Genomic DNA, 19,867 nt, shown 5'->3' on the forward strand with positions numbered 1-19,867 from the left:
AAGCATTTCGCGTTTTTCTGGCATTGAAAATCAGTTTGTAAGCATTAGACTGTAATGAGAAGAGATTTGAAATTAAAAAAAAAAAAAAAAAATTTTTAATATGAGCAATGCGCGTCATTTGCAATGCAAAGTCCGTAAACACTCTGCGTACTTCCTCGTCTACCGTAGTTTCTTCGAAAATTTCGTTCGTGAACATTTTTCCTTTCAGTTTTTCAATTTTGTTCAGTTTTCTTGAGATTTTTGGAGTTTATTTTCCGAATTGTTCTAGAAAATATCTAATTACGCCAGAAAATGTGGTTTTATTCGCAAGCATGCTGTTGTAACCGCTAAAACACCAATATCTCAAAAAATGTTTTTTTTCAGATTCCAAAATGTCGGAGCCGAGCAATTTGGTGTCTAAATTTCAAAAACTTCGCGTTGAAGCTTCCAAGATACAGAATGAGTTTAAAGAGGTTTAGTTTTCGAGCTTACACATTATAAGAACATCAATTTTCTTCCAGAAACCCAGCTATACGCTGTTCAAAGAGACTCTGGACATAAGCGAGAAGCTTTTGGAAAAACAATTCGAATTCAACGATGAGATGAAGCAAATTCAGCAGAACGTGATGTCGGAGTTGAAATCTGTGAAAAAAGAACTGAAACAGGCGACATCAATTAAGGATCTTCTTGAGATTCTCGAAATAATCCAGAAGATTTTTAAAAAACAAGACGAATTTCAGCAAGTCCAGGAAAATCAAAACAAATCGATCGAAAATTTGAATTCGGAATTGAAGACTGTCAAAGCAGAGCTGAATGAGACGAAAAAGCAACAAGAGTCTCAGGAAAAATTGATCGACAATTCGGATAAAAACTTGAAACTGATTTTAGAATCGATATTGAAATTTCAGAAAAGTCAAGATCAGATTATGATGAAGATTATGGAAGGATCAGCTGTGCAAGACGTCCCACTTGGAACTGTAGAATTGACAAAAATTGACCCATTTTTTGAGATTTTGGTTATCTGGACCGAATCGTGTGGCATATTCGCGTCTGAAAACCACTGGAAACTTCGCGTGTGCGGATCGGATACAATTCGACACATCAAACTTCGCATCAATTCACTTGCAAAAGTAGACATCAGCTCGTTCAGAATGGTGCTTCGTGGTTGGTTGGTTTCAAAGTAGATTTAAAAATAAAATTCGAATTTCAGGAAAACTTCTCGAAGACCACCACTCTCTCGCCTACTACAACATTCAAGAAGGCGCATTAATTTGGCTATACTCTCGTTGAATCATAATTATTCTAATTTTCATTCACTTTTTTCAAGATATTGTTATTTTGCGAATAAATAATTGTTAACTAAAATTGTTCGCTTTTCACAGATTTTTTTTAAAAATGATTCTGCAATCATTTGGATATTTGATTTACTCAAAAATAAAAGCAACTTTCTTGGTTTTCGGTTCTTGTTCAGTTTTTAGAGAGTTTTTTCTCGAATTTACCTGGGAAATTAGAAAAGTTAACTAGGAACTTCTTTGCATTTCAAAAATTATCAAAAAGCTTTTTTTTTTCAGATTTAAAAATGTCGGAGACAAGCAGTTTGATGTCTCAATTCCAAAAACTTCGCGTTGAAACTTCCAAGATATACAATGAATTCACAGAGGTGAGAATAATAATAATAATTTATTACGCTCGCTGGGAGACGTGAAGGAATACAGAATACAAAAGTTATCATTGTTCGCTTGAACTAGAATTGGTGCAGTCGGGCAGTTGTTTCCATTCCATTAGAATGTTGTCCTTGTCCTTGCTTGTCCTTGCGCAGACTCCCCCATAGTGGGCGAACGATTCCCGAGTGAAAAAAAAGATTTTGAAAAAACACGATTGTCAAAAAACCCAGAAAAATCAAAACAGGGTGATCGAAAATTTGATATTGGATTTGGAGATGGTCAAAAATGAGACTAGTGATATGAAAAAGCAACAAGAGACTCAGATTTTGAAGGAACAAGACGAATTTCAAGATGAGATTAGGCAAGAATTTCTGAAAATCCAGGAAAATGAAAACAAATTGATCGAAAAGTTGATGTCGGAATTGAAAACTCTCAAAACAGAGCTGAATGAGACTAAAAATCAAATAAGTGACCTGCATAATGCAACAAAGCAACAGGAGTCTCAGGCACAATCGATGAATGATCTTCTAACCAAGAATTCGAATAATAATCTGAAAATGATGCTGAAAATTCAGGAAGGTCAAGATCGGATTATGATGAAGATTCAAGAAGGAGCTGCTGTGAAAGACGTCCCAATTGAATCTGGAGAATTGGCAAAGAATGACTCAATGTTTAAGATTTTTGTTTCCTGGTCCATTCCGGGTGGCATATTCGTGTCTGAAAACCGCAGGAAACTACCAGTGTACGAATCGAACACAATTCGACAAATCAAACTGCGCATCAATTCACTTGTAGGAATAGACATCGGCTCGTTCAGCTCGTACTGTGATGGTCGGTTGTTTTCGAAATTGCTTTTTAAAATAAAATTTGCATCTCAGATAAAATTCTCGAAGACGACCACACTCTCGCTCACTACAACATTTCGTACAACAATTCGCGTATTCTCATAATTCTCCATTTTTGCTCATTTTCAACTTGAATTTCACCGTTAATGACAATTAATGAATCTTTTTTTGTTTCAGAATCCTCAAGTTCATGGAATTCTCCAGCTCATAATTTTTTATCGATTTTTTTAAATTATTGCCGATACTAAAGTTCCCGGCAGTTTGCGAATAAATAATTGTGAAAATCCAAGAAAATCAAAACAAATTGTTCGAAAATTTGATGTCGGAATTGAAAACTGTCAAAACAGAGCTGATTGAGACGAAAAATCAAATAAATGGTCTTCCTACCAAGATTTCGGATAACAATCTGGAAATGATACTGAAAATTCAGAAAAGTCAAGATCAGATGAAGATTCAGGAAGGAGAATTTGCGAAGAAGATCGAAGAATCAGTTGCACCTGTGAAAACACCGCTGGAAGCCCCAATTGAAGATAAAAAATTGGATAATAAAAAACCATTTTTCAAGATTACTGTACATTTGCATGGAGGTCCTAATGCATCCGTATATGGAAGAAAGTACAATCATCTCGTGTTCGATGCGCATACGATTCGTGATCTTAAAGTGCGGATCAAGGCACTTATTATGCAGTCCAGTCCAATAAAACTGAGAACCGAATTGTACAGATTGTTCTTTGTTTGTTAGTTTAAATCCCCCTTTCTTCATAATTTTTTAATTATACTTTCAGATACACTTCTCGAAGACCACCAAACTATCGCTTATTACAAATTCAAGAAGGCTCAACACTTGACCTGATTCCGCTATAATTTTTTGAATTTTATCGATTTTTTCTTGTGAATAATTTATAGCTCCCTCACTTTATTTGCCGATTGAAAAAATTAAAACATATTTTTCGATTTTCACATATTTAATTATTTAAAATTATTTTTGCAATCATTTGGATATTTCCTTGATCAAAATTCAAAACTGCAAAAAAACTTTTTTAAAAAAATTTTTGCGCGTAATTTTAAGTGCAAAGTCTGCAAACACGTTGCGTACTCCGCCACCTACCGTAGTTTCCAATGAAAATTTGCCTGAACATCTTTTCCGGTTTTCTTGGTTCTTGTTCAGTTTTTTTTTTTGAAAAGTTCCAATGATTTTTCGAGTTTCTTTTCCGTATTTTCCCTTAAAAATATCGAAATTAACTAAAAAATGTGGTTTTATTTGCAAAAATTGTCTAGAATCAGCTTTGTTAAGCGGTTTAACACGAAAACCTTTCAAAATGTTTTTTTTTTCAGATTTCAAAATGTCGGGGCCAAGCGATTTGATGTCTGAATTTCGAAAACTTCGCGTTGAAGCTTCCAAGATTCAGAATGAGTTCAAAGAGGTTTAGTTTTCGAACTCACAAATAATTAAAAATCAGTTTTCTTCCAGATACCCAGCTCTGCGGATCATAAGCTGATCAAAGAGACTCTGGAAATGAGCCAAAAAATTTTGAAAAAACAAGACCAATTTCAAGATGAGATGAAGCAAGAATTTTTCAAACATAACTACAAAATCAAGCAAGAATTTCAAAAAATCCAGGAAAAGCAGAACAAATTGATCGAAAATTTGATGTCGGAATTGAAGACTGTCAAAGCCGAGCTGAATGTGACGAAAAATCAAATAAATGGTCTTCTTGCCAAGAATTCGGATGAAAATTTGGAACTGATTCTAGAATCGATATGGATAATTCATAAACGTCAGGATCAGATGATGATGATGAATCAGCAAGGAGAAACTGTACATTTTTAATTTGGCTGCTAAGCTCATTTATCTTCGTTTTTTCTCGTTTTTTCTCATTTTTATCGATAAAAATATATTTTTTGTTGCAGAATATCACAAAACCGCAACGGAAACGCGTCCAACAGCACAAAACGGTGCCGAATTCAACAAAAAAGTAGGTTTTTTCCCATTTTCTCAAAAAAATCCCTATTTTATGTAATTTGCAAAAAAACACATTTTTTGCGCGTAATTTGAAGCGCAAAGTCCGCAAACACGTTGCGTACTCCGCCACCTACCGTAGTTCCCTTGAAAATTTGTTTTTGGTTCTTGTTCAGTTTTTTGAAAATTTTCCAATGCTTTTTCAAGTGTCTTTCCAGAATTTTTATTTAAAAATATAGAAATTAACTAAAAATGCGGTTTTATTTTCAAAAATTACACCGAATGAGCTCTTAAACCTCAAACACGAAAACTTTATTAAAATGGCTTTTTTTCAGATTTAAAAATGTCGGACCCAAGAGATTTGATGTCTGAATTTCAAAAACTACGCGTTGAAACTTCCAAAATACAAAATGAATTCAAAGAGGTGAGAATATCAGAATTAAAACTTTAAAAAATCAAATTGTTTCCAGAAACCAGGCTACGTGGAAGATAAACTGCACAAGAACACTCAGGAAATTTGCCAACAGATTTTAAAGAAACAAGGCAAATCTCAAAAATCCCAGGAAAATCAAAACGCGTTTATCGAAAATTTGATGTCGGAATTGAAGACTGCCAAATCAAAGCTAAATGAGACCGAAAATCAAATAAGTGACCTGCATGAAGCAACGAAGCAACAGGAGTCTCAGGCAAATTTGTGGAATGATCTTGTTGCCAAGATTTCGGATAAAAATCTGGAAATGATGCTGAAAATTCAAAAAAGTCAGGATCTGATGATTATGAAGATGCAGGAAGGATCAGCTGTGCAAGACGTCCCAATTGAAACTGAAAAATCGGCAAAGAATGGCCCATTTTTTGAGATTTTGGTCATCTGGACCGACTCGCGTGGCCCAGTAGTTCCTGGGAACCATGGGAAGCTTCGGGTGTGCGGATCGGATACAATTCGACAGATAAAACCGCGCATCAATTCACTTGCAGGAATAGATACCATCTCGTTCAGAACGTTCTGTGATGGTCGGTTTTTCTCGAAGTAGCTTTTTAAAATAAAATTTACATTTCAGATAAATTTCTCGAAGACGACCACACTCTCGCCCACTACAACATTCGAGAAGGCTCAACAATTTGCGTATTCTTTCATTAAATCATAATGTTTTATCGACTTTTGTTCAAGATGTTGTCTAAAGTTCCCCATTTCTTAAAATAAATACGAACAACGTATCATCGTTTTTTAAAATTTATTTTTAATAGTTATTTTCAGTCATTCAAATATTTTATTCGATCAAAAACTCCCTATTTTAATTTGCAACAAAAAAAAACAATTTTTTATGCGCGTATTTTCAGGTGCAGAGTCTGCGAACACGTTGCGGACTCTGCCACCTACCGTAGTCCCCTTGAAAATTTGTCCGAACATTTTTCCCAGTGTTGTTTGTTTTTGATAAGTTTTTTGAGAATTTCCAATTATTTTTCGGGTGTCTTTTCCAAATTTTTATGTAAAAATAACGAAATTAATTAAAAAAGTGTGGTTTTATTTGCAAAAATTACAACGATGCCTTAATAATTTTTTTTCAGATTTCAAAATGTCGGAGCCAAGCAGTTTGATGACTGAATTTCAAAAACTTCGCGTTGAAACTTCCAAGATACAAAATGAGTTCAGAGAGGTGAGATTTTCATATTTAAAGTTGAAAAAAATCAAATTGTTTCCAGAAACCAGGCTACGTGGAAGATAAACTGCACAAGAACACCCTGGAAATGTGCCAGAAAATTTTAAAGAAACAACACGGATTTCAAAAAACCCAGGAAAATCAAAACAAATTCATTGAACATTTGATATTGGATTTGGAGTCTGTCAAAAAAGAAACTAGTGATATGAAAAAGCAACAAGAGACTCAGATTTTGAAGAGACAAGACGAATATCACGACGAGATGAAGCAAGAATTTCAAAAAATCCAGGCAACTCAAAATAAATTGATCGAAGATTTGATGTCGGAATTGAAGACTGTCAAAAATGAGACTAATGATATGAAAAGGAATCTCAGGAGAAATCGATGAATGATCTTCTTATCAGGAATTCGGATAAAAATCTGGAAATGATGTTGAAAATTCAGGAAGGTCAAAATCAAATGATGATGAAGATTATGCAAAGATCAGCTGTGCATGACGTCCCAATTGAAACTGGAGAATTGGCAAAGAATGTCTCATTTTTTTATATTTTTGTTTACTGGTCCGATTCGCATGGCACATTAGCGTCTGGAAACTATCGAAATCTTTGGGTGCGCGGATCGGACACAATTCGACAAGTCAAACTGACCATCAATTCACTTGCAAACGTAGATATCAGCTCGTTCAGAATGGTGCTTCGTGGTTGCTTGGTTGCAAAATAGCTGTAAAATGAAATTTGCATTTCAGATAAAGTTCTCGAAGACGACCACACTCTCGCCTACTACAACATTCAAGAAGGCTCAACACTCGGTCTTTTCTCCCCTTAAATTCTAATTTTTATCGACTTTTTCTCTAAAAGAATGTATAAAGTTCCCATCTGCCATTATGTAAATAAATAATTTTTGACAACAATTTTTTGGATGTTTTTATCGCAAACAACGTTTTCAACAATCATTCGGATATTTGATTTGTTCAAAACAAAAAATGCAAAAAAAAAACAATTTTTTATGCGCGTATTTTCAGGTGCATAGTCCGCAAACACGTTACGTACTCCGCCACCTACCGTAATTCCCTGTGAAAAATTATCTGAAAATTTTTCTTGTTTTTTGGTTCTTGTCGAGTTTTTTGAGAATTTCCAATTATTTTGCGAGTTTTTTTTCGAATTTACTTGAAAAATTATGGAAATTAACGAAAATTATCAAAAAATGTGTGTTTTCTAGATTAAAAAATGTCAGAGCCAAACAATTTGATGTCCGAATTCCAAAAGCTCTGCGCTGAAACTTCGAGAATACAGAATGAGTTCAGAGAGGTTTAATTAACTAACTAACAATTTTAAAAATCAATTTATTTTTCCAGATACCCAGCTCTGCGGGGAATGCACTGCTCAAGGACACTCAGGAGATGTGCCAGAAGATTTTGAAGAAACAAGACGAACTTCACGATGAGATGAAGCATGTTCAGGAAAGCTTGATGTCGGAGTTGAATTCTGTGAAGAATGAGCTGAAGCATGCGAAATCGATTAATGATCTTATTGCAAAGAATGCTGATAAAAATCTGGAAACTTTGCTGAAAATTCAAAAAACTCAAGATCAAATTATGATGAAGCTTCTGGAAGGAGACGCTATGGAGAAGATGGGAGGACTAGTTTTGAAAAATATCCCAGACGAGCCTGAAAAGCCTGAAAAGCCTGAAAAGCCTGAAAATGAAAATTTCTCGCTCAACATCAGTCCAGCTGCGTGGAGAGTGGACTGTTTACACCACCGGCAAACTCTACCCGCTTCTGGTTCGCGAATCGGATACAATTCGTATTATTAAACTGCGTTTCAACACTCTCGCAAGAATGTTGTATGTGGATACCAGCTCGTTCAGAATGCTCATTGATGGTTTGTTTCTAGCCGGAAAACTTTAAAATTTACAATATCCCATTTCAGATAAAGTTCTCGAAGACGACCACACTCTCGCCTACTACAACATCCAAGAAGGCTCAACACTCGGCCTTTTCTCCCGTTAAATTCTAATTTTTATCGATTTTCCCTTGAAAAAATGTAAAAAATGTATTGTTCCCTTGTCATTTTGCGAATAAACAATTATTAACTAGAATTTAGATGATTTTTCACTAAAAAAAACATTCATTTCAGGTTTAGAATTAATTCCAATAAAAAAAGACAAATTTTTATGCGCGTAGTTTCAAGTGCAAAGTCTGCAAACACGTTGCGTACTTCATAGTCTACCGTAGTTTTCAGCTTTTTTTTGGTTTTTTTAAAAGTTTTTATTGTTTTTTCAGCGAAAATCCTTGAAAACTTCGATTTTTCCTGGGATATTTCCACATATTTCCTTCAAAAAACACATTATTCTCCAGAAAATGGCCGATTCGAACGATTTGATGTCGGAATTTCAGAAGCTTCAACAGGAAACTTCCAAAATTCAATCACATCTCACCAAGGTTATTATTTTTTTATTTTTAAAAACAAATTTACAAATCTCACATTTCAGGATTTCCTCTCAAGCTCCGCTAAGCTTTCGGAAAATCGTGTCCTTCAGGCCACCCAGGAGCTTTGTGGAAAATTGACGGAAAAACAAAAAGTTCAGGATGATACGATTAACTTGTTGCTCTCGGCGCTCGGCCAAATCCAGGAAAATCAAAATAAGATTTTGAATCAATTTGCATCAATGCAAAGTCAGCTGGATATTGTAAAACGCCGTCAGGATGCTTATGAGCGGGATTTAATCCAACAAAAACCTTCAGTTCCGGAGCAAAAAGTCGGTGAATCGTCGAAAAAGTCTCCGAGATCTGCAGAATCAGCTCTGAAATATGTGGAGACATGCACCAAAGTTGTAGATCTTTGTATTGCCGTTTCAATGCCTGGAAGGCTCTTCTCCATTGGAGCCAATAAAATGGAATCCGTTGAACAGTTGAAAATGAAAATCGAATGCCAAACGGGAATTCCACGCACAAAATTTTGGCTCAGACTTCACGGTTGGTTTTTCAAATTAGACTTATTTTTAATAAATGTTTTTCTTATTTTCAGGCAAACCTCTCTACGACGACAAGAAGCTCGCCGACTACAAATGGGATACCAGTGTTGAACTGCTAGTTCGTGCTTCCTAATTAATATTTTTACGAATTACTAATCTGTATCATTATGTGTTCCTTTTTTTTGAATGAATAATGATCTGAAATTGCGACCTTGTAAAATTAAATGGTGAAATGTTGAGAAAAAACAGATTGGTGACTAGAAAGGGCACTTCTGCTGGAATCGATGTGTTCAATAAAAATTCGCCATGTTCCCTGCAAGCGAATTTATTGCGCAAACGAGAAAGATTGCCGGTAGCAGGTCTCGACAAGACAAAATTTTGCTAAATTCAAAAAAGATGTGCGCCTTTAAAGAGTACTGTAGTTCTAAACTTTCGTCAATGCGGATATTTCATCTATTTTTCGCTATTTTTCAATTTAAAAAGTGTGAATTTATTGAAAAACACAAATATATTTTTTTTAAAGAATCGTGGTAAAAACTGTAAAATCAATTTAAATTCCACAACAATGAAGTCTGAAACTACAGTAATCTTTAAAGGCGCACACCTTTTCGCATTCAACAAAATTTTGTCGTGTCGAGACCGGGTTCCTTATTTTCGTTTTTTTTTTCGGATACGTGTGGATTTACGCAGTTTGTGTACTCCTCGAGGACAAGTTTGCTCATTTTTTTGTGCATTTTACAGTTTTTCGTAAACTACTTGGTTTAGGACCATTTTTGCAATTTTTTCCATTTATAACCATCCGTGGACAGCACCTCGCGGCCCCCGACTTCATGAGTTTAAAAATGTTTTTTTTTTCAAACTACAGTAGTCCTACAGTACTCCTACCGTAACCCTATCATAAAAATTGATTTGATTCCAAGATTGTTAATTGCCCACCAATTCGCCAAAAAAACCAAATAAATGGTTAAAAACTGGGAAATCATTTTTTGAAAATATTCACACTTCTCCTCGAGGACTACACTAGCTGCGTAAATCGACACATGAAGATGTATGTTCCATATTTTGAAAAATGTATGGAAGCCCGTTATCACGTGGTGTCGGAATGTCCAATAACGGTTTGATCTACAAAAAATGCGGGAGAAGATCCACAGAATTCTCAACTGATTTCGCATTGTTGAGAACGTGCTGACGTCGCCTTTTTTGGGCCGAAAATTCCCGCATTTTTTTTGTATGGGACATCCTGGCACCACTTGCGTAATGTTATAAGAAACATAATTTAACAACAACACAGTTTATAAAGAAAAGCCCCTTGGTACTGCGAATGCTCCGAACATCAGCTTCAAGTGGACGATCTTCCAGTCAAACTGATCACCCCGATTTCTGAGCACAATCCGGACTAGATTAGAGACCTTGGTAGATGGATTCGTGAACACCACGGTAGCAGTAATTAAGTTTGCTTCCAGCTGCCGGTGGGACCTGATAGTGAGAAGTGATTTCCAGCAAACAACTCGTACAACTGTTGCATGCCAACTAGACTCAGGGCCTCTGAAATAAAATTTAAAAGCTTATTCAGAATTTCTACTATAACTCACCATTTTTCGAAGAGACTATGGTGCTAAGCCGATTCAAGTTCCGGGTATTCACAGAGCTCATGAACGTATTGAGCAGTTGGGTTATTATATCAGGTTGTCCCATAAGTTTTTGTACTATTTTTTTTTTGAAAAAAATTTATTTCTCTCAAGCGACAAGTAGTACTATTCACACAAGTATTCACCATTAGTGTCCACCACTTGTTGCCATTTACTAGGTAACATCATGATGCCACGGGAGAAGAAATCCGGCGAACGCGATGAGAAGAAAGTGGAGAGTTCAGTTTTGAGATGCTCTTCGTCGTCGAATTGCTTGTCGCGCATGTAGTCACTGAGAGACAAGAACAAATGGTAGTCGGTTGGTGCAAGATCTGGAGAATATGGTGGATGCGGTAAAACAGTCCAACCAAGATCTTGCAGCTTTTGGAAAGTCTTCTTGGCGACATGAGGCCTAGCATTATCGTGAAGAAAATATAGTTTTTCATATTTTCCGTTGGTCTTTTCTGCAACTCGGTCCAATTGGGCACAATAGTAATCAGCAGTGATAGTTTTATTAGTTGGCAACAATTCCCAGTGCACGGGTCCTTGAACACCCCACCAGACACAGATCATAATCTTTTTTGGGTGAAGATCAGGCTTTGGCGTCGGTATTCCTTTCTCACCGATCGGAAGCCATTGACGTTTTCTGGAATGGTTAACATAGAGCACCCACTTCTCATCTCCAGTAACCAGATTGTTCAGCCAATCGAACTTTCGACGAAAAGTTAGAAGTTGAGTACAAACGTTGACCCGAGTGAGCTTCTGTGATGCCGAAAGTTCATGAGGCACCCAAGTTCCAAGTTTTGAAGTAAAACCAAGGCGACCCAAGTGACGTGCAATTGTGCTATGACAACACTCAAGCTTCTCTTCCATTTCACGAAGACTAAGACGAGGCTCTTCCTCCACCAGCTTCACTAGGTCTTCTTCATTTAACTCTACCGGTCGCCCAGAACGTTCTATTTCTTCGAGACTAAAGTCGCCGTTCTTGAACTTTTGAAACCAACTCTTTGCTGTATTATAAGAGAGTGCTCCCTCACCCATCGCACCGCATATGTTTCGTTCCGCTTCCATTGCTGAGAATGACCAAGACGAAATTCATAAAGAAGAAGCAATCTAACGTCTCGACGTTCAAGTTTGATGATTGTCATCGTGGCAAAGTAGAAATGGATGAAATGAATCTTTTCTGAAAGGGGACGACCCGACCTTGACACGACCTACGATGAAAAAATTTTAAAACTTTCTAGAAGTTTTGGAAAAATATTTGAAAAAAAGTGTTTCGGCGAAGGTGTAACCATAACAAATTTGCGGTTTTGAACCGGCGGCGGGCCATTTCTATTCCGCATCCATGATCTGATACGCCACCAGTCGGGTTGAGTTTGCGGATTCTGAATTTGGGGATTCAAGGAATCTGAAAGATCAGAAAGACCAACCGGATCGAGATTCTCCAGAATCACATCGAATCGTTTCCTGGTATAACTTGGATGTGGTCCCCGGTACACGAGAGTCACGTTAAGGCCATGTATGTTTTTCCCAGGCTCCATGAAAATTTGATAGTTGGTGTATTCCAGAGTATACGTGTAGCCACTGATTTCCGCCGGAATATGCTCGAATATTTTGACGTTTTCCGCTGAAAGCTTTCAGCTTTAAATTAAAAGCAAGAAGTCACGCGATTCTGGCTGCCATCATAAATTGACATGGAAGAGTTTGCCGAACTAGGCCATTTTGGCTCGGCACGTGGTGTCAGTGTGTCTCTTGATCTACCTAGATCTACAAAAAAATGCGGGAGAAGAGACCGAGAGTTCTCAATTAATTTCGCATGGTTAAGAACGTGCTGACGTCACATTTTTTTGGGCCAAAAGGTTCCCGCATTTTTTTGTAGATCAACTCGGTTTAAGTTGTAAAACTAAATGTATTTGTCCGTGTGGAGTACACGACTTTCCCACGCGTTGTCCGGCAGGCGATTGTCAATGGAGCGCAAAAATACAATGAGGATGGCCAGAACTAGTCAAAGGACTTACGAGTTGACAGGAATTTAGTTGAGAAGAATTTCAGCATATCTAGCCATGGCTCTTTAGTATTCACTGCTTTTGTGAAGTTGTTGAAGAATATTTCAGCGCATACCTTCGGAGGGGGAATAGGGCCTGGGTGGCCGTTCGTCAGAACGACAAGGAAAATGAATAGAAAAATCATTTTCAAAAAAATGGCGGGGAAGAAGAAGGATCCTTCTAGAAGGCCACTGATTTTATATCGAAGCTCAAATCGAATCATTTTCCTACTGTGGTGGGAGCTGTATCCCACAAGTCCCACAAAAGTAAAAAATAATTCGATTTGGGCTTTCCTATAAAAGCACTAGCCTCATCCTCTCCATCATTCTTCCCAAAATGATTCTCCTATTCTTCATTCTCTCCGTTTTGTCAATTGCCGCGGCGCACCCGGACATCCCGGCTTACGCAGTGCACAAAGAACAACTACTGGATATGCCTATCGCCTATCAGATGGGCCTTCAGAATCGCTGGTTCGCAGGACCCACTCCGGTATCTATAATAACCCAACTGCTCAATACGTTCATGAGCGCTGTGAACGCCCAGGACTTTAATCGGCTTAGCCAAATAGTTTCTTTGAATCGTGGTGGGTTACCGGAAAACTGCTGAGCTGAATTAATTTTTTTTTCGTTTCAGAGGTGTTGAGCCTGAGTGGCATGCGTCACTTGTACGATATATTTGCTGGAAATACTTGGAAATACAGGTCCCATATGCATCCGAATCCCAACAAAATCACTGCGACCGTGATTTTCACAGATCCATCTACCAAAATCAATAATCTATACTGGTTTTTGTTCGAAAATCGAGAAGGCTGGAAGATCGTCGACTTGAAACTGATGTATGCAAATTACATAGATTTCCAGAGATTTTATTAAATTTTGTGTTGTTGAAATAAATTTTCTTGTTGACAGATTCCTCTGAATATATAAAACTGGGTTTTTGGCTATAATGAGAGCGCAGAAAACGTGCTCCACAGCAAATGGTCTCGCTACGCGCCACCCAATGATGTTTGAAGCGCAAAGCTCCCTCCTTTAAAATATGTTAAAAACGAAGGTGTACAATACCACCAAATTTTGAGAATGCTTATTACACAACATATCTGACGCGCAATCTGCGAAAACTACAATAATCCTTCAACTAATGACTACTGTAGCACTGTTATCGATTTACGAGGATATAAAAAAAGCCCTGAAAGCAATGCAACGTGTCCTAGGCTTAGGCTTAGGCTTAGGCTTAGGCTCAGGATTAGGCTTAAGCTCAGGCTTAGGCTTAAGCTCAGGCTTAGGCTTGTGCTTGTGCTTAGGCCTAGGTCTTGGCTTAGGCTTAGGCTTAGGCAGGGAGAAAGCGAATAAAAAATCTCAGAAAATTCCAGAATTCAGAAAAAGATCTCTCTCCTCTTCAAATAGTTTTTTTTAAATAAGTGCTAAATACGATATTGCTAACTTTATTCAACGTTAATACACCATTGAATTAATATCCCATAAAAGTTGGCATTTGTTGTGAGCGGAAAAATCTCGCTAAACCACTTGGTGTATCTCTCATACGCATGTGTCGAACTTGCCAGTAGAAGGTTTTCGGCTGGAAAATGTTTAAATTCATATAACTGTAAATGTTCTTCAACTCACATTAAGTTGCAAAATAAACTTAACAACCACGTAATGTCCGGGAGCTCTAACGAAATTAACTTCCACGTGCATTTCCAGAAGTTTCTTATCAAACTTTGTCATTTCGATGGACATCGGGTGGTATAATTTAAAAAGTGAAATGATCAAATCCGGGTGTTCTGAAATTATTAAAATATATTTCCCAAGTACCCAGTGAAGCAAGGAATCGTAAGTACTAACCAACATCTTTAGAAACCAAAAGAGCAACTGTCGCAGAATCAGCATGGTTTACCGCATACTTGAGACGTCTAATGAATTCCTTGGCTTCCGTGTTGTCAGCAGAGCCAAGCTGGAAAGTACCAAAAACGGCGAGATGGAGAATGAGGAGACGCATTTTGGAGAATGGTATTGGGGGTGAGATGGAGGGGAATATATGCCCAGAAGCTAATCGAATTATCGAGAGAAAAGGGCTTCTGGGAACCGGGAAGACTGGAGCTGTTTTATGTATAGAAATTTCACATTTTTGAGCATTTTGAGCCAAGGACTGTGCTAAATTCAACATACTATTCAGCTCCTTGATCGTCCTGGTCGACCTGACAGCAATATTGAAGATAGGTATGTCTTCTATATGAATTTTCAAAGTTTGGGAAATCCATCGATTTTTGCCTATAAATGGTAGTTTCCATTAAATATTAAAATACGCACTAAAAGGTAGGGCTGAAAATGTACTATTTCTGTAACTACGTGAAGCTTCTTGTACCTACTGAAATATTGTTGGTATATTCTAAAAGAACTTAAAATTTACTACAAAGTTTCTGAAAGACATTTCAAAAAAAGTTACTTTGAAGAGATTTATGAATTTTCAAAGTTTCGAAAATTCATCGATTTTTGCCTATAAATGGTAGTTTCCATTCTCTTTCTTTTGGTCTCGTTTTCTGGATTGGATTCAAGTTCTGTGGCCAGGAACTTGACTGTCTACATGTCTAGTGATATGTATATTCCGAAATCTGTTATTGTTATGCCTGCCTGTAAGTAGCATTGGCAATGTGCCAAGTTTATAGCGGCATAGTACGTCATTTTCTACCAACTTCTTACTGATAACTACACCGAAGAAGAATGCCCGAGACCCGGCAAATCTCGGGTTAACATTGCCCCAAGATCAAATATTATCGCACCAGATTCGGGCTTGCAGACGATGCCCAGACACGGCGACATTTGAGTATTCTCGGAGCAATCATTCTCGCGTTACAATATAAACTATGCAACTCCGAACTGCAATTCAATTGGACAAGACAACGAGGGTTACTCTGGAATCAGTTAATCGTATAATACATATTATGTGTACACTTTCGAATCAAGTGAATGTTCAACAACTTTATTTCAGCAAATCCAAGTAGTACTTATCCCTTACCACTATTATATTTGAGGTTTTCCATAGATGTGATGGCCCAGTCGCCCATAAACTGAAAGTCATATTATTTGTGGTGATTCTAAAGATTGAATTTTTCACAATGACTCACGCGTTTCTTTAGAATAAAATCAGCTGATTTAAATGGAATGTCATACCCGTGGGGACTGAGCGGGAAAAAAACCGTTGTGGCGATATTTCGTCCGACAAAACGGGCGTCGTGGATTTTTGTATTAGGATATTTATAGAACTCGCGGATCATGTTTTTAGAGGAGAGATTTTCTGAGAAATGAAATTAATTATAACTTGCAGAGTCAGACACTCAATGGCTAACCATTACTAGACAATAATAAACTATCCATAACACGAACATCAGAATACTTCACCGCTTTGATGAACTTTGTAAAGAACCTGTCAGCCAACTCCGTAGCATATTGATTTGCAGCAGGTGAACTAGGGGAGTCGTGCCCAAAACCCAGGGAGAGTCCGAGAATGGAGAGCAGAAGAATTGGAAGGCGCATTTTGAACCAAATGATAGAAAGAACAGGGTTGAAGGAAATTTATATATGATGCTAATTGAGTTAGAGAATATCATGTGTGGGTGGGTGCTTGAATTGAAATCAAAAACCACAAAAGCTCCTGATTAAAAATTTCGTGACAGTGCAGTCACATGGAAAGTGGTATTAGTGAAAAGCGGCCCAATGGTGGCTCAGAATGCTGCAAATGACTCTATGGTGAACAACGTGAGGCCCGCTGTAAGACAGTCTACGGATGTTTAGGCCGCCAGTGGTCTGTTGGGCCTAGAAACGTTATTACTGCTTGCATTGACTCAAACTACTCTCAAGTAAGAAGAAATCAGCTTAGAATCCATAAAAGATATGAATCGAACACAATTCAAGCATGGGCAGATTAAGATAAGTCCCCTAAGTTGATGACAACGTGTGAATTTTGTGCAACGAGTGTGAGGAAACTTTCTGATAATCTTACTACTGCGTAAACTTTATCATGATTAATCCGGAAACCGGTGAAATTTTTAGCCCTTCAGAAAAAACCTGCTTCTGTTTGAAGTTGTTTTTTTTTAGTTTTAATGACCGTCATCTTCAGTTGTGGAAAGTGTTGTGACACCATGTTCGAGCTCAAACGTTCTGAACTTGATGGAAAGATCAGATATTGGTTAGTCGAAAGTATAATCTAAAAATGGATCGGTTTTCGTTTCCATTTTGAAAAACTCAAAATTTGTTATAATAGATAAGTTTTGGAATGTTTTAAGATGTTGGAAGCGGCTTTGTTTGTTACTCTAAATCACATTAAGGACAAGTGAAATTCCGAACTTCAGATCTACTGAGCAAGGTTCTACTGAAAATAGTTAATGGTATATTACATACTATGTGTACAATTTCGAATAATTTGAATGTTCAACAACTTTATTTCAGCAAATCCAAGTAGTACTTATCCCTTAACACCATGATGTATGGTTTTATCAATAGAAGTCATGAGATAGTGACCTGCTAGCTGAAATCCGTATTATTTGTGGTGATTCTAAAAATTGCATTTTTCACAATGACTCACATTTTTGCTTAGAATGAAACCAGTTAATTTATATTTAATGTCATGCCCACTGGGTTGCTGCAGGAAAAGTACATTAGTCTCAATCTGGTCTCCTGACAATCTTGCGTCGTTGATTTTTATGTAAGGATAATCATGGAATTCACTGATCATCTTTTCAGCGGAGAGGTCGTCTGGGAAATGAAATTAATTAGAATTTGCAGAGCCAGATACTCATAATAGCTCACGATAAATAGTCCATAATAAAGAATCCTCCAATTCGCGAACATTCCCAGACTTCACCGTTTTGATGAACTTTGTGAAGAACTGTTCAGCATTCTGCCAAGCATATTGATCAAGAAGTGAAATAGTGGACGTAGCATATTCATCAAGAGGTGGACGAGGTGGAGAGGAAGACGTGGAATAGAGGTCGTGCCAAAAGCCCAGGGAGAGTCCGAGAATGGAGAGCAGAAGAATTGGAAGGCGCATTTTGAACAAAATGATAGAAAGATCGAGGTTGAAGGAAATTTATAGGCGACGATAATCGAATTAGAAAATATCATGTGTGGGTGGGTGTATGGATTGAGATCAAAAACCAAGAAAGCTCATGATTTTCTTGACAGCACGATCACATGGAAAATGAAAATATTGAAAAGCGGCCCAATGGCGGCTTAAAATGCTGAAAATGGCTCTCTGACAAACAAACTGTTGGACAGTGCCTGGATGTTTGGGCCGCCACTCGACAGCCTTTATGTCGTTGGCGGTTTAATGTCCGCCCCGTCTTCAAAAAATTTGTTCATTGAAAATTGTGTTGTTTAGTCCGTCCCCGGCTGTTGGGCCACCATTTGTCTGCCAGTTCGGCCGTCAGATATTCGATGTCCGCGTTTCTGTGAATGTCAGTTTCAAAATCCACACGTGGTGTCAAAGTGCCCCATATGGGTTTAATCTACCAAAAATGCGGGAATTTTTTCCTCAAGTCAGAAAAAGGTGTCGTCAGAATGCTCTACCATGCAAACTTAGTTGAAAGGTTTGCGTACCGAAATGGGGCACTTTGACACCACGTGCTGGGCTCTCATAGTAAATTTTGTGTAACTCTCAGAGATCAACCGCAAGAAGTCTGCTTTAATGCGCGTGTGTCTGTTTTTTATTACAAAATTAAAGAAAATCAGTTATCCCATTGGAACTGGAATGGTCAAGATCTTCTACGAGTTGTTCAAAGGGTGCCTAATCTCCAGGTCCGTCAAACCCTTCATGAAGCTTCAGCGTCCAGCCTCCAGTTTTCGGATGTTGCAAATAGATATCTTCGGGATATTTAATTAGGACTCCCCTTTCCTTGGCCAATAATCAAGGATTAAATGCTAATTAAAACTCTTCTTTCAAATTCGAACAAGATCTGAATATATGTTCAAAAAAGTGAGCTAATACATGAGTAACAAAACTTTGTTCAAATCAACCGAATAGTTGGATAAATGCATTATAATCAATGGTCTCCAGGTCGGTCATGCTCTTCAGTGTCCAGTTGCCAGTTTCCAAAAGTGTTGCAGCATCATGTTCCAGAACAAAAGTTGACGTTTTGTAATTGTCGTTTTGCAATTTGATGGTTGGACTTGACGGCTTGCAAAAGTAAGCTAAAAATGAAATTTCGTTCAAATTTCCATTCACAAAGTGCCAATCTCTGGATCTTGGCGCCAAGTCTTTTAGTTCTTGCATAAGTTTGCTGGCGTCGATGTTGGTGTTACCTAAAATTTATTGAATAGTCTGATATCTAACTTGAAAAATTACCGTTCTGGGGAGAAATAAATGGAAGAACTTTCAAAAGGTCTCCTGTAAAGATGGCTCTTTTGAACTGTTCTTGGAATTGGAGCACAATACTCCTCGTTTTCATATCTTGAATTAAACGATCATGCTCAGAATTTTCTGAAGCATAGATGACTGAAAGTCCGATAACGACGAGAAGGAAAAAAGGAAGGCGCATCTCGACAATGGGAATACTGGTAGGAATCGCCAGAGTTTTAAAGGTGTGAGCAAATCGAATTAGGCATTCCCGTGGTTTATGGTCAAGGAAACAGGTAGGAGATCAGAAATTATGAAAGGAAAATTATGAGAAGGACAAAATCAATTGCTCAAGGTGCTCTAGGTGCTCAAGGTGCTCAAGGTGCTCAAGGTGCTGAATGTGCTCAAAGTGCTCGAGGTGCTCAAGTTGCTCAAGGTGCTCAATGTGGTCAAGGTTCTCAAGATGCTCAGTGTGCTCGAGGTGCTCGAGGTGCTCAAGGTGCTCGAGGTGCTCAAGCTGCCCAAGGTGCTCAATTGCTCTAGGTGCTAGAGGTGCTCAAGGCTCTCAAGATGATCGAAGTGCTCAATGTCCTCAAGGTGCTCGAGGTGCTCAAGTTGCTCAAGGTGCTCAATGTGGTCAAGGTTCTCAAGATGCTCAGTGTGCTCGAGGTGCTCGAGGTGCTCAAGGTGCTCGAGGTGCTCAAGCTGCCCAAGGTGTTCAATTGCTCTAGGTGCTAGAGGTGCTCAAGGTTCTCAAGATGATCGAAGTGCTCAATGTCCTCAAGGT

General features: G+C 37.8%; 14 protein-coding genes across 14 annotated transcripts; 9 read left to right on the forward strand and 5 right to left on the reverse strand.

Annotated features, from left to right (window-relative positions):
- Positions 1 to 357: 357 nt before the first annotated feature.
- C16C8.16 (Ubiquitin-like domain-containing protein) lies at positions 358 to 1,344 on the forward strand. Its single transcript, NM_062143.5, has 3 exons — positions 358 to 452; positions 501 to 1,143; positions 1,190 to 1,344. Exons 1-3 carry the CDS (start codon positions 372 to 374, stop codon positions 1,267 to 1,269), a joined length of 804 nt encoding a protein of 267 aa, NP_494544.2. The 5' UTR covers positions 358 to 371; the 3' UTR covers positions 1,270 to 1,344.
- A 204-nt stretch (positions 1,345 to 1,548) lies between these two features.
- C16C8.20 (Ubiquitin-like domain-containing protein) lies at positions 1,549 to 2,770 on the forward strand. Its single transcript, NM_001267147.2, has 3 exons — positions 1,549 to 1,639; positions 2,219 to 2,474; positions 2,522 to 2,770. The coding sequence occupies exons 1-3, from the start codon at positions 1,559 to 1,561 to the stop codon at positions 2,620 to 2,622; spliced, it is 438 nt and encodes a 145-aa protein (NP_001254076.1). The 5' UTR covers positions 1,549 to 1,558; the 3' UTR covers positions 2,623 to 2,770.
- On the forward strand, positions 1,549 to 7,014 carry gldi-6 (Ubiquitin-like domain-containing protein). Its single transcript, NM_001393039.1, has 4 exons — positions 1,549 to 1,639; positions 6,015 to 6,103; positions 6,150 to 6,806; positions 6,852 to 7,014. Exons 2-3 carry the CDS (start codon positions 6,023 to 6,025, stop codon positions 6,492 to 6,494), a joined length of 426 nt encoding a protein of 141 aa, NP_001379680.1. The 5' UTR covers positions 1,549 to 1,639; positions 6,015 to 6,022; the 3' UTR covers positions 6,495 to 6,806; positions 6,852 to 7,014.
- On the forward strand, positions 2,808 to 3,341 carry C16C8.21 (Ubiquitin-like domain-containing protein; the record flags this gene model as incomplete). Its single annotated transcript, NM_001267148.3, has 2 exons — positions 2,808 to 3,225; positions 3,274 to 3,341. 2 exons carry the CDS (start codon positions 2,808 to 2,810, stop codon positions 3,339 to 3,341), a joined length of 486 nt encoding a protein of 161 aa, NP_001254077.1.
- C16C8.25 (DUF4200 domain-containing protein) lies at positions 3,832 to 4,468 on the forward strand (the record flags this gene model as incomplete). Its single annotated transcript, NM_001377760.1, has 3 exons — positions 3,832 to 3,912; positions 3,960 to 4,307; positions 4,400 to 4,468. The coding sequence occupies 3 exons, from the start codon at positions 3,832 to 3,834 to the stop codon at positions 4,466 to 4,468; spliced, it is 498 nt and encodes a 165-aa protein (NP_001364524.1).
- On the forward strand, positions 4,784 to 5,660 carry C16C8.14 (Ubiquitin-like domain-containing protein). The gene is made up of 3 exons (NM_062144.6): positions 4,784 to 4,872; positions 4,919 to 5,459; positions 5,507 to 5,660. Exons 1-3 carry the CDS (start codon positions 4,792 to 4,794, stop codon positions 5,584 to 5,586), a joined length of 702 nt encoding a protein of 233 aa, NP_494545.1. The 5' UTR covers positions 4,784 to 4,791; the 3' UTR covers positions 5,587 to 5,660.
- Positions 7,015 to 7,322: 308 nt separating the features above from the next.
- Positions 7,323 to 8,204, forward strand: C16C8.12 (SKA2 domain-containing protein). Its single transcript, NM_062146.8, has 3 exons — positions 7,323 to 7,413; positions 7,461 to 7,987; positions 8,036 to 8,204. The coding sequence occupies exons 1-2, from the start codon at positions 7,333 to 7,335 to the stop codon at positions 7,917 to 7,919; spliced, it is 540 nt and encodes a 179-aa protein (NP_494547.2). The 5' UTR covers positions 7,323 to 7,332; the 3' UTR covers positions 7,920 to 7,987; positions 8,036 to 8,204.
- Positions 8,205 to 8,309: 105 nt separating this feature from the next.
- On the forward strand, positions 8,310 to 9,290 carry C16C8.11 (Ubiquitin-like domain-containing protein). The gene is made up of 3 exons (NM_062147.6): positions 8,310 to 8,547; positions 8,598 to 9,081; positions 9,134 to 9,290. The coding sequence occupies exons 1-3, from the start codon at positions 8,467 to 8,469 to the stop codon at positions 9,211 to 9,213; spliced, it is 645 nt and encodes a 214-aa protein (NP_494548.1). The 5' UTR covers positions 8,310 to 8,466; the 3' UTR covers positions 9,214 to 9,290.
- A 1,062-nt stretch (positions 9,291 to 10,352) lies between these two features.
- C16C8.26 (uncharacterized protein) lies at positions 10,353 to 12,911 on the reverse strand. The gene is made up of 4 exons (NM_001377762.1): positions 12,727 to 12,911; positions 12,139 to 12,335; positions 10,673 to 12,093; positions 10,353 to 10,625 (listed from the first exon to the last, which is right to left on the reverse strand). The coding sequence occupies exons 1-3, from the start codon at positions 12,896 to 12,898 to the stop codon at positions 11,923 to 11,925; spliced, it is 540 nt and encodes a 179-aa protein (NP_001364525.1). The 5' UTR covers positions 12,899 to 12,911; the 3' UTR covers positions 10,353 to 10,625; positions 10,673 to 11,922.
- A 177-nt stretch (positions 12,912 to 13,088) lies between these two features.
- C16C8.19 (Nuclear transport factor 2 family protein) lies at positions 13,089 to 13,660 on the forward strand. The gene is made up of 2 exons (NM_062149.5): positions 13,089 to 13,336; positions 13,387 to 13,660. Exons 1-2 carry the CDS (start codon positions 13,186 to 13,188, stop codon positions 13,623 to 13,625), a joined length of 390 nt encoding a protein of 129 aa, NP_494550.1. The 5' UTR covers positions 13,089 to 13,185; the 3' UTR covers positions 13,626 to 13,660.
- Positions 13,661 to 14,178: 518 nt separating this feature from the next.
- Positions 14,179 to 14,750, reverse strand: C16C8.7 (Dolichyl-diphosphooligosaccharide--protein glycosyltransferase subunit 2). Its single transcript, NM_062150.5, has 3 exons — positions 14,595 to 14,750; positions 14,376 to 14,533; positions 14,179 to 14,328 (listed from the first exon to the last, which is right to left on the reverse strand). Exons 1-3 carry the CDS (start codon positions 14,746 to 14,748, stop codon positions 14,221 to 14,223), a joined length of 420 nt encoding a protein of 139 aa, NP_494551.2. The 5' UTR covers positions 14,749 to 14,750; the 3' UTR covers positions 14,179 to 14,220.
- Positions 14,751 to 15,713: 963 nt separating this feature from the next.
- On the reverse strand, positions 15,714 to 16,288 carry C16C8.8 (DUF4440 domain-containing protein). Its single transcript, NM_062151.3, has 3 exons — positions 16,097 to 16,288; positions 15,875 to 16,044; positions 15,714 to 15,817 (listed from the first exon to the last, which is right to left on the reverse strand). Exons 1-3 carry the CDS (start codon positions 16,281 to 16,283, stop codon positions 15,755 to 15,757), a joined length of 420 nt encoding a protein of 139 aa, NP_494552.1. The 5' UTR covers positions 16,284 to 16,288; the 3' UTR covers positions 15,714 to 15,754.
- Positions 16,289 to 17,168: 880 nt separating this feature from the next.
- On the reverse strand, positions 17,169 to 17,799 carry C16C8.9 (DUF3828 domain-containing protein). The gene is made up of 3 exons (NM_062152.2): positions 17,556 to 17,799; positions 17,332 to 17,501; positions 17,169 to 17,274 (listed from the first exon to the last, which is right to left on the reverse strand). The coding sequence occupies exons 1-3, from the start codon at positions 17,794 to 17,796 to the stop codon at positions 17,212 to 17,214; spliced, it is 474 nt and encodes a 157-aa protein (NP_494553.1). The 5' UTR covers positions 17,797 to 17,799; the 3' UTR covers positions 17,169 to 17,211.
- Positions 17,800 to 18,733: 934 nt separating this feature from the next.
- On the reverse strand, positions 18,734 to 19,282 carry C16C8.10 (DUF4440 domain-containing protein; the record flags this gene model as incomplete). Its single annotated transcript, NM_062153.4, has 2 exons — positions 18,734 to 19,046; positions 19,090 to 19,282. The coding sequence occupies 2 exons, from the start codon at positions 19,280 to 19,282 to the stop codon at positions 18,757 to 18,759; spliced, it is 483 nt and encodes a 160-aa protein (NP_494554.1). The 3' UTR covers positions 18,734 to 18,756.
- Between the last annotated feature and the right edge of the window lie 585 nt (positions 19,283 to 19,867).

The sequence above is a fragment of the Caenorhabditis elegans genome, chromosome II (assembly GCF_000002985.6).
Source record: "Caenorhabditis elegans chromosome II".
Classification (NCBI taxonomy): domain Eukaryota; kingdom Metazoa; phylum Nematoda; class Chromadorea; order Rhabditida; family Rhabditidae; genus Caenorhabditis; species Caenorhabditis elegans.